Below are 13,466 nucleotides of genomic sequence, written 5' to 3'. Positions count from 1 at the left end.
CTTCCCCCTCGAAAATCTTTTGAGGTACCACCTCGACGTCGTTTTACATGGACCGAAAAAGGAAAAACCCCTATCGATCCACAAGATGCTCCATTTTTGCCTGGATCCACACATAAGCTAAATTCTGCAAAATTCTTCCATTTCCGCACTGGAAAAGATGAAATTTTGATTGCTCCATCGCAAGGCAAAAAACGAAAATACACTTATGTTAACGGAATCCTCAATTTCAAAGGGTATAAACCATATGGCCTTTGTGTGCTAATCGACACCGGTGCAACTACCAGTTGCTGCAGATATAATGCTCTGCCATCAGAAAAATGGCAACAGATGAAGCATCCTATCGGAGTTCAAGGTATTGACGCCGAAGCACCCTTAAACGTAATCCAGTTTAAGGCCAAGGATGTTGCTATATGGCTTAATGATAAAAAATTCATTATTCCCAAAATCCTGTGTTTTCCCTATATGCACGGCGATTTCATTCTCGGATGTAACTTTATCTATAGTTATCTTCCTCTACAGTTAAACGAAAAAACAATTTCGTTAACACTAAAAGATCAAACAGTTGTTGAAATTCCTATACAGGAAAATTTAGCCTCCGTTTGTAACGAAAAGTTCTCTCCACCCAAAAGAGACCCTGATGCCTTGGTATTACAAGATACTCATTGGCTCTACAACTCTCTTCGGCAAAACTTCTCTGAAAATCCACTTACCTTGTGGAAAAGAAGTCCTCGTTTTTGCCGGTTACAACTCAAAAATCGCAATGTCATTATTCGTGTTAAACCCATGATCTATTTACGCAGAGACATTGACGAATTTGATGCCCAACTTCAAGATCTCCTTGAGAAAAAACTCATCGAGCGTACTCGCAGTCCCCATAGCAGTCCTGCTTTTATGGTACGAAATCATAGTGAAGTTAAATGAGGAAAAGCCCGAATGGTCATCAACTATAAACGGCTAAATGAACATCTAATCTTCGATGGCTACTTTATTCCTCGCAAAGATGTTCTCATCAATCAAACTCGTGGATCAACAATCTTCAGTAAATTTGATTGCAAAGCTGGTTTCTGGCAGATTAAACTGCGTAAGAAATCCAAGCCACTAACGGCATTCAGCACTCCTCATGGCCATTACCAATGGACCGTAATGCCTTTTGGTCTTAACACAGCGCCTCAGATTTATCAGCGCTGGATGGATTCAATCTTTAATGACCTTAAAGATTTTGTTGTTGTTTATATTGATGATATTTTAGTCTTCTCCAAAACCAGGGATGAGCATAAAAAACATCTCCTCTGCCTTTCAGAAAAACTGAAAAAGTACGGTATCATTTTATCTCCAACCAAGATAGATGTTGAACAAGAGTCCATTGATTTTCTTGGACTAGTTTTAACCCACAAAGGTATAAAACTACAGGATCATATCATTATCAAGATCCGTGATTTCCCCGATATTCTTCAAGATAAAAAGCAACTTCAAAGCTTTTTAGGAATCTTGAATTATGGCCGCTCCTTTATTAAAGGCTTAGCTCAAAAAGAACTCCCTTTATTAAAGAAGCTCCAAAAGAATACCCCTTTTGAATGGACTGATAATGACACCACCATTATCCAACAAATCAAGGCCGATCTGGTACAGATCCCTGAAGTTTATTTTCCCCAGAATGGTGATAAACTTATTCTTGAAACTGATGCTTCTGACCTCTGTTGGGGTTGTGTTTTAAAAGCCATCCCTCACGACAAATGGATTGAGGACACTCCCTCTTCTCCCATGATCCGAGCTCGCAAAGCTCCCATCTCCAAACGCCTTCAAAAAGAAGAGTTAATTTGTGGATATAATTCTGGCAAATTTAAACCAAATGAACAGAATTATATTATATATGAAAAAGAACTTCTGGCAATAAAATTAGCAATAAAACGGTTCCATATTTATCTTGCTCCAGAAGATTTTATTATTAGAACAGACAACCAAGCTGTTAAAGATTTTCTAATCAATAAAAGAAATTGCTTAGATGGTCGTCGCTTAAAATGGTATAATGTTATTGCTCAATATTCTTTTGCTATTGAACATATCAAAGGAACTAACAATTTTCTTGCAGATTTCTTAAGCAGACCTACGGAAATATCTAACAAAGATATCTCTTCTCTCCTTCTAACAGATGGATGAATATCCTAAGCCTACGCCTGATAAAGAAGGTTGGATCACTGTTGCTAAAAAGGCAACTTCCAAACCATCTCCATCACAGCCACAAAAATGGTTCGTGGTTTTTGCAGGTCATCAGCCTGGGATCTATGAGAACTGGATCGACTGCCACAAACAGCTCCGTTCCTTCAATGGTTCCTGCTTTAAAGCTTATGACACACTTATAGAAGCCCAAACAGTTTTCTATAATGTGGGCCAAGCCTCAAACAAAATGTTTTCAAAAAACCCAGACATTTTAGAAATTAACAATTTCTATGATCCTGGTCTTCCAAACAATTTGTATAACGAACTCAATACTGTTTGGAAAGCACATAAACTTGGTGCTAATAAAAAATTCAGACAACATCTGAGTTCCCTTGCTGCTCTTATGGCTGAACAAACAGCTATGACGACTGAGCTTAAACAGCTCTGCATACAAAGCTGTCTTTCTATCGACTGGGAAAAAGATTTTTCTCTCACTCAAATAAATTGTTTCCTTAAACTTGCCCAGTTAATAGGAGAACAGGAGTTTCCTGCTAATACGTTTGCCAAAATCAACCGTATTTGTCTCTTGGAAAAAGCCAGAGAAATCTTGCCTGCAGATGTTTTTCGATTTATTTACCGACATATTGAAAATCATTATGCTATAATAAAAACTTATTATACCACATATCATGAAGATATCAATACCTTTGATACTCTTTATAATGGAAAAAAAGTTCTTAAACTTGATTTCTTTATTATCCCAGGCCTAGAATGGTCTATGGATCCAGTTGATTGGGGATTAGTTAATAAACTTACCTTTTCCTCTCATGATTCCTACCAGAATTTCCCAGCCATGATAAGATCTATGATTTATAAAATCAGTCAACATTGGCACTACAGTCGACACCTGACTTTCTGGATTTCTAGTTCAATTGGAAGTTTTGAAAAAACTCGCTTCTTCCAACCCTATCAGATTTGGTTTCTCAAATTCACCGGCAACGAGGACAATGATTATGATCATCCCAAACTGATAAATTCTGAGGAGCTTGCTGCCAGCCTGGATCCTTATTATTTTGAAATTCACAGTTTCTTACACCTACAAGATACTGCCAGGCGAGTTCTTGATGGTTCCTATTATCACCAGGAACCTATTTTTTATTGTTGTGATGGACGCAGACTCTTCCTCACCACCATTCGATGCTACTATGCAGACGTCGCTGAAGGCGAACACAATATCCAGACTGCCATGGAGTTTTTAAAAGATATTGTTCGTCTCAATCCACTTGACATCCCTTCTCGGGTCAAAGATGGAGCTGAACGGCTTAATCTTGAATGGGACATTGCAGACGCACAGTCTCTTGCCAGTACTCCTCCCCTTGATGAATATGAACTCCATAATATCATCAATGCCATGGAAGGATAACCGACACTCTTCTCTACTCGACTGCAACCCTACTCAGCACACGACAGAAGAATGTCTTGTCTACTTTTTCAAAAAGCCAAAGTAGCCGAAAGTTGCCGACACACTATTCATCAACAGTGAAAGCTGCCGACACATCTTTTTAAACAGTAAAAGAAAAGATTCCTTCTTATCTTCTCCGGCACTGTTTAACTTTTCCAATGTTATTTAAACCAAGGCTCTAGCAGAGTTTTGGATATCTGTTTTTCATTCTCTCTCTCTCTCTGACCTCATTTGAGGATCTTCATGTAAAGTTTTGTGTTTGTATTTCCGCATTGTAATTGGTATCAGAGCCATACTACGAATCTGGACCACTGTAAGTTTCTGTAATAAAGTTTTCAGTTCTACGTTTGTGCTTATGATATATCTTAGATGTTTGTTTACTGTTAAAAGCCCAGATTATCCTGTCTTTGCTTATATGTCAATGTCTGTATGACCTTTGTGACTTTGTTAAGCTGCTTACAGGACCCCTTGGTTTTAGGCACCAGGACAGTTTATTCAACATCTACGACTCTATCACTATGGCACACACTACGTCTGTTAACTGTATTCGAAACCTTGCAGGTCAAGACACCACAACCGAAAACTATAGGCATATAGCCCACTTTAATACAACGGAACCCGTTTCCTTTCCCCACGTTGGAGCAGGACTTAACTTTCTTGTCGACATGGTTACTGACTGGAAAATCGACTTCCAGCATAATCTAGAGGCAACCAATACACATATGGCTTCCTCTTTTGATGATGTCCAACAAGGCTTACTCTCCTTGAATGACAAACTTGAAACTCTTACCCAGATTTTCACTCTTTCTACTCCTCCGGATACAGCCCTTCAGGACCAACTAAATCAAATGAAGATCGATTTAGCTAAACTTCAAAAGGTTAAACTATCTGACTTATATCCACCAGATCCACCCGATCCTCCGTCGGTTCCTTCTGAAGATACGCTCCCATCCACAGACCAACCCTCTGTTAAAAAACCAATCCGTTACAAAGTCAAACCTTTGTTTTACGGCCATGAAGACACTGTTGAAAACATCAAAGTTTTCTCAGCACCCTCTTCCTCTTCTTATCGACGAGATGATTATGATAGCATCATAGATCAGCTCAGTTGCCTACAAGCTTTATACGTCGATCCTAAACTCACGTTCGACGAAAGTGCTCATATCATCACTCGTATACGAGAAATCTCTTTACAAAATGAGAATCTGCTTACTCACTTTGGTTACACTCCAAATGAGACCTCAAGCTCCTCTGACGAAGAAAATACTTCCGAAGACGAACACATATATGCCTTTTCAGACAAATCTGATTCTTCAGAAGAATTAGATGAAACTATTGAAGCCGATCCTATTCCGGCATCTTCCTCTTCTTCCGAAACACCTATCGAAGAAGCCCCTAAACCTTCTAAAAGAAAAGGAAAATCCAAAAAACGTCGTTCTGACTTAGTTCTTGACGAATCCTTCTATGGCGATTTTCCTACAGAAGATGTTCTTCCAGCCGAAGAAGTCTCTGGTTCAAGTCAAAAAACTGACGAAGAAAAATCTAAACCAGCCGCTGAACCGAAGATCTATACGTCTTCTTATAAATACGACTTCTCTACAGTCCCCTCTACGGTCCCCACTTGGACACGTAAAGATGACCTCAATAAGTTCCCCATTTCACAAAATGGAACTTATCTTGATCTTACTCACGTCCCTTATAAGGATCACTTGAAAACAATCGACGAATGGGCTCAGTCTCTAGCCATTCTTGTCAACAACTATAAAGGAACCTGGGAACGCCCCCGCTTCCTTGATTACCTCTCAGCAACCCTCCAAGGCGATGCACTTGACTGGCTGCGACAATGGGATCAAACTCCCCAAGGTAAACAGCAAAAGGATGCCTTACTCAACAACTTCGATAAAATCGACGGTGTTTTACGAGGCTTTGTTAAAATACTTAAAGAAGAATTGGTAGGACATACCGGTGAGCAACTCCTCACTGACGATGCAACCTGTGCTCTTTCGAAAATCGAATTATGCAACATTTGCCAATTTCCCGAATACGTCAAGTTATTTACTAAATACTTTAGACGCCTCCCACCAAATGCGATCGAACATTGGTTACCCCAGTTCTTTCACAAACTTCCAAATCCTTGGGATGAACTTGCAGCAAAAGGCTATCCCGATTTCCTTGTTCGCATTCAAAAAACTGATAACATCGGTTTTAGAACAAATTTTGTCTATCGTCTCATTAACGAAAAATGTCTTGAGACCAAAGCCAAAAAGCAGGTTAAAAACCAGATTAATGGCACTGCCGAAGGACAACGCTGCTGCGATAAGATTCTCCAGGAAACCTGGAAAATAGGTTGCGCGCCTTACCGGGCTACCCCCTCGAAAAGACCCAAGCGAAAAAATTTTCGTTGGAAACAGTGGAAAGGTCGTCGTCCTAAAGCTTCCAAAAAATATGTGACCAAAGCTCCTTCTCAGAAACCTGTGAAAGGAAAAAAGAAAGGATCCAAAAAATCCTCCAAAGCACTTGAAACCAAAAAAGACTGCAAATGTTATATTTGCAATGAAGCAGGTCACTACGCCACAAATTGCCCCCAAAAAGGCAAGAAGGCCTCCAAAATGGTTAAACGTCTACAGACCGATAACCTTTGTGTCGTCTATGGTAGCGATATCTCTGATCCCTCTACCATTTTATACGAACTCTCCAGTAGTATATACTCTAGCGATGCATCTAGTATATCCCAAAACACTACTGATGATGACTCCTCAGATATTGAAAGTATCTGCATGATGAACGTTACTCCTTCCCTCCCCGAAGAGAATACGAACATCAAACTTAGTGATATCATTGGAGAAGAAGTCCAATTCACTAATGAACAATTGATTCAGTTCGATAAACTCCAGCGAATCAAAAAAGAAGAAGTCTATAAAACTTCCCGCTTTGCCATCTTTTCTAAACGCATTTTAGAATAATTTAGTGGCAATTCTTTCCGTAATTACCCCTTGAACTCGCTAGAGGTGGAACTTAAATGCACTCCTCTACCCCATCTTATGATGAATATATAATTTGCAGCTGGACTTCCCATGGAGAACATTCTATATCTTGGAGGACCTAATATTGCGTCAGAGATTTACAGCAAGGAATATGCTAATGCTCGGATATGTGGAGCTGAAAAGTGGAGGAAACCACTAGCAAAATTTTTGAGGCAACCCCATTTTGTTGTGTGGGATAATGGTGACCTTGTCACTCATGAAGTTATGGGTGGCTTAAAAAATGTCTATGCCATCGCCCATCGGAGCTGGTAAGATTCAAATTCTTGATTGTAAACTAGAACTTGTGGATTAAAGAATGTGTTATATGTTTATATTTTTGGATGATTCCATTTCATTTTATATCATGAGGGATTAGGACCGAAACCCTACGCTCTGATTTTGAGGAAGAGGTGTAAGGCTGTGATCAAAACCTAGAGGGAGTCAAGTTGTCTTGGAAAACTAATTTAGAAAAGCTTAACTAATTTTTAGATTAAAATGAACTATAATGATAATTTTAGAACTGACAAACTGTAAAGCACTATGCTAAATCTGTTCATTATTCATTTAATATAATTAAGAGCATAAAAATAAAAACCATTCAAACCACGCATGTACAAGATTTTTTCATGGAAACCTTAAAGGGAAAAACCATGGGACCTAATCCAGTTGATCAAATTTGCTATGAGAATGAAATTACAACTAGGTTGACCAGATTGCTAAAACCCTAGAAATTCCCTAGTTACGTCTTGACATAGAGTTACGCAGGATCCAATCTAATCTCTTCATGAATTTTCCGTCAACAGATTTACTTCTCACAAATGGATTTTCAATTTCCACAACTAGTCGTCCAATCCTTGTGCAGTTAAACTTTTGGTGTTGATGTCTTTTGATGCACAACTAAACTCTAATGACCAACACACACTCACCATACTAAATACAATGATGAATATGTGAAAAAAAAAAAAAAAAAAAAAAAAAAAACTCTAGCAATTTGATTTGCTAAAATGCATTCAAAGTTGAAAAACCTTATGCCTTGATGTTTAGGATGCTCTCTTATGTGCTCTCCTTATTTTTCTAAAAACATATGAGTGGTATATATAGGGTTTAGACATTAAGAGATTAGGGTTGTTAATCAAGTTTCAATTTTAAACGAAAAATGCAATTCAACTTATGAAAAAAAGAATAGAAAAATGCAATTCACAGTTGTTGATCGAAATATAGCCAGTGGCCTTAGACGGATCCTTCATCAATGGAAGTGCCCTATCCAACAAGCTTTAGGATTTTTATTAAGGGAAGTTCCAAAACACCCTTATGCTTTCCAAGGGATTTTGACTCATCAAACCATGAATTTTGAAAACCCTAATGGAATGAATGCAACAAAATCATAAATCTTAATTGGTGAGTACACGAGTGATTGTCAAAATGACCTTTTGCCCTTGTATATTTCCTAAATTCCATTTCTACCCTTAGGTTAGAGGTAATCAACTAAACTAACTTAACTTTTAAACATACTATCTGAAAATAAAAATAAAAATATAGACTCAAGCTTTTGTGATGAAATATGCCGACCTAAGTTCTATTGACCTAACATTCTCCCCCTTGCGCAATTTCGTGACCTTCAAATAAGCATAAAGAAAATATTTTAGACACCAATACAATAGGCGATTTCAAGATTGAAAAGAATCTGTATATTGCCGTACTTTGAATGGTTTACAATGCTTTAGTTAAATAGGAAATACAAGGGGCTAACAAAAGGAAACTACAGGCTGACTACAGGCTGTAACAACAAGTTATAGGCTGTAATTACAGGCTGTAAATTAACAGAAGTTACAGGTTGTACACTAACAGAAGTTACAGGCTGTACACTAACAAAAATTCCTAATCTTAGTCATTGATTACACACCTATCATATCCCTTAAAATTTGTTCTTATTAAAACCAAATATCTCTTTTTCAACACTCCCCCTCAAGCTGGCTTGTAGATGTCTTTCATAGCTAGCTTGCTTCTTAAAACTTCAAACTGTCTCTTGTGTAGTCCTTTGGTAACGATGTCTGCAGCTTGTTCAGTAGTAGAGACATAAGGAATGCAAATCATACCACGGTCAAGCTTTTCCTTGATAAAGTGTATGTCAACTTCCACATGTTTGGTTCTATTGTGGAGGACTGGATTATGAGCAATTGAAATGGTAGCCTTGTTGTCACAGTAGACTCTCATTGGAGGAGAAACAGGAACCTTCAAGTCTTCAAGGAGTCTTTTTAACCATATAGCTTCGCAAATCCCATGGGCAAGTGCTCTGAACTCGGCTTCTGCACTACTCCTCGCTACTACATTTTGTTTCTTGCTTCACCACGTGACTAAGTTTCCTCCAACGAAGGTGCAATATCCTGAGGTAGATCGTCTGTCAACTATACTGCTTGCCTAATCAGCATCTGTGTACACCTCCACTTGCAAATGACCTTGTTTCTTGAACATAAGTCCTTTACCTGGTGAGCCGTACCTCAGAATCTTGTACACTGCTTCAAAGTGTTCCTGTCCAGGAGAGTGCATGAACTGACTCACCATACTGACTGCAAATGCTATATCTGGGCGTGTGTGAGATAAGTAAATTAGTTACTTATAAAAAAAAAAAAGTAAATTAGTCTTCCCACCAATCTCTGATATCTTTCACGATCAACCATATTCTCGGGTTCGGCAGCTTCTAACTTCAGGTTGACTTCAATTGGAGTGTCAGCAGCTTTACACCCGAGTAGTACTGTCTCATTAAGCAAATCAAGTACATATTTTTGTTGATTCACGAAAATTCCTTCTCTTGACCTGGCAAATTCCATTCCAAGGAAGTATTTTAATGCTCCCAGATCTTTGACTTCAAAATCTTTAGCAAGTTTCTTCTTCAGTTTGGTCAACTCTTCAATGTCATCACCTGTCAAAATTATATCATCCACATAAACAATTAAAATGGCAATTTTCCCTTCCTCACCGTGTTTGTAGAACATGGTTTGGTCTGCCTAACTCTGATGATACCCATGACTCTTCACAGCCTTTCCAAAGCATTCAAACCACGCTCTTGGAGACTGTTTCAAACCGTACAGGGATTTTTTGAGTTTACAGACTTTGCTCTGACCGTGTTTTCCTTCGAACCCAGGTGGCAAGCTCATAAACACTTCTTCTTCCAAGTCTCCATTTAAAAAGGCATTTTTTATGTCCAACTGATGTAATGGCTAGTTAGAATTGACTGCCAACGACAATAAGACTCGGATAGAATTTATTTTTGCTACAGGAGCAAACGTCTCTTGGTAATCAATGCCGTACGTTTGCGTAAAACCTTTCGCCACAAGTCTTGCCTTGTACCTTTCCACACTACCATCAGCTTTACACTTAATAGTGAAAACCCATTTACATCCAACAGTTTTCTTTCCTTTGGGCAAGTCAACCATCTCCCACATTTCACTCCTTTTAAGAGCATTCATCTCCTCTTAACACTGATGATTTCCAATTCGGATCATCTAGTGCTTCCTGAATGTTTCTTGGAACAAACAAGTGAGAAATATTTGAAGTAAAGGCCCTATGTTTATGAGAAAGTTTATCATAAGACAAGTATTTGGTAATGGGATGCTGGGTACAGGTTCGGATTCCTTTTCTAACAGCTATAGGGATATCAAGGTCTACAGGAACTTGGCTAGGTGACTCTGTACTATCAGAAATAGTAGGGACAACTGCAGACAAGTTAGGATTTAGAGTAGCTTGAGTGTTCAGGGAGTCAGTGCGTGGGACCTCTGATTGGCCTTGCTCAGGTACAATAGTAGGCTCTCTACTCTTTTGATGAGTCTTTTTCCTCTTATAAACCAGAAGCTCAGGATTCGGTTTTTTTGGAACCGTTGGTAGGATTTCTCCCCCTGTTAGAGATACAGTAAGGCTCGGCAGATTAGGACTAGGAGGCCCCGGGTTTCCTGATTCTAGAACATCATTTCCCTGTTTAAAAAGATCAGTGTTTGGAGTAATAGAGTGTGAGACAATAGTTTTGGGTAAGGGAATATTAATAGAAATCTCCCAAAATTTTCTTCGCTCTCTTTCTCCCCCTGAAGAAAAGTTTTCTGAAAATAAGGATGATTTTCTAGAAAAAAGACATCCATACTAATAAACATTTTTTTTTTGTTTTCGGATTGAAGCATTTGTACCCCTTTTTATTCGGGGCATACCCAACAAATACACATTTTTCAGCCCGAGGATCTAATTTAGACCGAAGTCTACTAGGTAAAGGGACAAAGACAGTGCACCCAAATACTTTCAAAGGCAGGTTGGAATAAATCCGAGTTTCAGGAAAAGATTTTTTAAGGCTTTCAAGGGGTGTAAAATAGTTAAGAACACGAGTAGGCATCCTGTTAATCAAATATGTTGCTGTTAAAACGGCTTCACCCCACAAATACTTTGGAACATTCATTGAAAACATGATGGCACGAGAAACTTCAAGTAAATGTTTATTCTTTCTTTCAGCAATTCCGTTTTGTTGGGGCGTGTCAACACAAGTGGATTGGTGAAAAATTCATTTTTCTGTTAAAAAACTTCCTAAAACTTCATTAAAGTATTCGGTGCCGTTATCAGTATGAAGAATGCCAATTTTTGTTTGAAATTGATTTTCAATCATCATATAAAAATCCTTGAATAATTTTTCAACCTCAGATTTTTCATTCATTAAATACACCCAACACTAACGTGTATGATCATCAATAAAAGTCACAAACCATTTTTTTCCAGAAAGAGTTGTGATCCTAGAAGGGCCCCAAACATCGCTATGGATTAAATAAAATGGTTTTGAAGTTTGGTAAGGTTTGGGAGAATACGTAGTACGATGACTCTTTGATAAAAAACAATTCTCACAATAAAAAGATGAACAATCCAATCCTTTAAACAAAGTAGGAAATAATCTTTTAAGATAAGGGAAACTAGGATGCCCTAGTCTAAAATGCCATAGCATTATTTGTTCTCTAACAGGGATAAAATGAAAACTACTCAGACCTTGAGCCTTTTTATTACTTGAATTATCATCTTCAAAATAGTAGAGACCATCTATCATCTTAGCACTGCCAATCGTCTTCCCCAAGCTCTGGTCCTGAAATTCACAATAGGATTCAAAAAAGATAACACGACAATTAGAGTCTTTGGACAATTTACTAACTGATAAAAGGTTACAAGTAAGCTTAGGGACATGAAGGACAGACTTAAGATCAATAATTTTTGAAAGTTTTACCAAACCTTTGCTTGCAATAGGAGAATAAGAATCATCGGCTATTCTGATTTTTTTAGAGCTAGAACAGGGTGAATAAGTTTGAAATAAATGAGAAAAACTTGTCATATGGTCAGAAGCCCCTGAATCAATGATCCATGGGGTAACACTGGAATTTGAACGACAAGATAAGGCCTTCGAGTTGTTACTTGTTTGAGCAAGAGAAGCATTAGGAGTACCAGATGAGGAATTGAATTTCAGCAATTTTAGAAGATGATCCATTTGTTCTTTGCTGAAGGGAAGTGCCTCGGCTTCATGAGCTGATGGGGCTCGGTTGAATCTGCCTTCCTGGTTGAATCTGCCTTCCTGCTTACTCTTCCAATTCGCTGGTTTACCATGAATTTTCCAGCAGGTTTCACGGGTATGGCGAGGCTTGTTGCAGTGGTCACACCAAAGACGGGGCTTTTCATTATATTTCCTACCAATATTCGCTTCAGATGCAACCAGGGCAAAGGTCTCAACAGCACCATTTGATAACTTGTTTCCAAGCATGACCAGCCTGCGACTTTCTTCTCTTCGAACCTCGGAGAAGACTTCACCGATTAAAGGTAGGGGCTGTCGTCCAATTATTCTGCCTCTCACTTCATCAAACTCGACATTGAGTCCAATGAGAAACTTGAAGATGCAGTTGTCTTCCACCTTCTTTTTGTTAAGGTTGCAATCTTCAGGCGATTTCCACTCGTAATCGCTGAACAAATCAAGGTCCTGCCACAAACGTTTTAGAGAGTTGAAATATTTTGTAACACTGTTATCTCCTTGACGGATCTCTCCAAGTTTCAGCGTTAGTTCATAGACTTGAAACTGATTTCCCAGGTTTGAATACATCTGGTTGACATTGTCCCAGAGTTCTTTTGCTGTGTGGTAACACATATAATTAGAACTGATGTCCTCCTCCATAGAATTCACCAACTAGGTCATCACCATCGAATTCTCTGCATCCCAGGTCGAGTAGGATGGATCTTCAGGTTTCGGTTCCTTCTTTTCTCCTGTCAGGTAGCCGATTTTGCCTCTACCTCGGATGTACATCCGCACGGACTGGGACCAGCGAAGGAAGTTTTCACCATTTAGCCGAATTGTGGTAATTTGAACTGAGTGTGTTTGAGAGTTTTGGACTTGGGACTCAAAGGTCTTGGTCTTGGACTCAGGTACATCATCAGACATGGTGATTAGGGTTGTTTGGAAGAGAGGAAAAAAAAAAAAAAAGAGACGGCTAGGGGTTTTTTTCCAGAAGAATCGGTAAGTTGCTCTGATACCAAATAGGCGATTTCAAGATTGAAAAGAATCTGTATATTGCCGTACTTTGAATGGTTTACAATGCTTTAGTTAAATAGGAAATACAAGGGGCTAACAAAAGGAAACTACAGGCTGAGTACAGGCTGTAACAGTAAGTTATAGGCTGTAAACTAACAAAAGTTACAGGCTGTACACTAAAAGAAGCTACAGGCTGTACACTAACAAAAATTCCTAATCTTAGTCATTGATTACACACCTATCATATCCCCTAAAATCTGGTCTTATTAAAACCGAATATCTCTTTTTCAAC

General features: G+C 38.6%; 1 protein-coding gene across 3 annotated transcripts in view; it reads left to right on the top strand.

Annotated features, from left to right (window-relative positions):
* The first annotated feature begins 6,649 nt into the window (after positions 1–6,649).
* LOC132295096 (probable glycerol-3-phosphate dehydrogenase [NAD(+)] 1, cytosolic) overlaps positions 6,650–13,466 on the top strand; it is a 17,648-nt gene continuing 10,831 nt past the window's right edge. For 2 of the 3 annotated variants that reach the window (XR_009478307.1, XM_059793178.1), the window contains exon 1: positions 6,650–6,911. Coding sequence is in view for 2 of the 3 variants with exons in the window: in XM_059793178.1 (XP_059649161.1) it covers positions 6,884–6,911 (28 nt within the window). In the remaining variant the exon portion in view is untranslated. The remainder of the gene's footprint in view (positions 6,912–13,466) is intronic. The other variant, XM_059793179.1, reaches the window with a different exon arrangement.

Source organism: Cornus florida, unplaced genomic scaffold (genome assembly GCF_030987335.1).
Source record: "Cornus florida cultivar Cherokee Brave unplaced genomic scaffold, ASM3098733v1 CherokeeBrave_3.0.0_Hap2_Chr02, whole genome shotgun sequence".
NCBI lineage: Eukaryota > Viridiplantae > Streptophyta > Magnoliopsida > Cornales > Cornaceae > Cornus > Cornus florida.
This window is presented reverse-complemented; position numbering and strand designations above follow the sequence as displayed.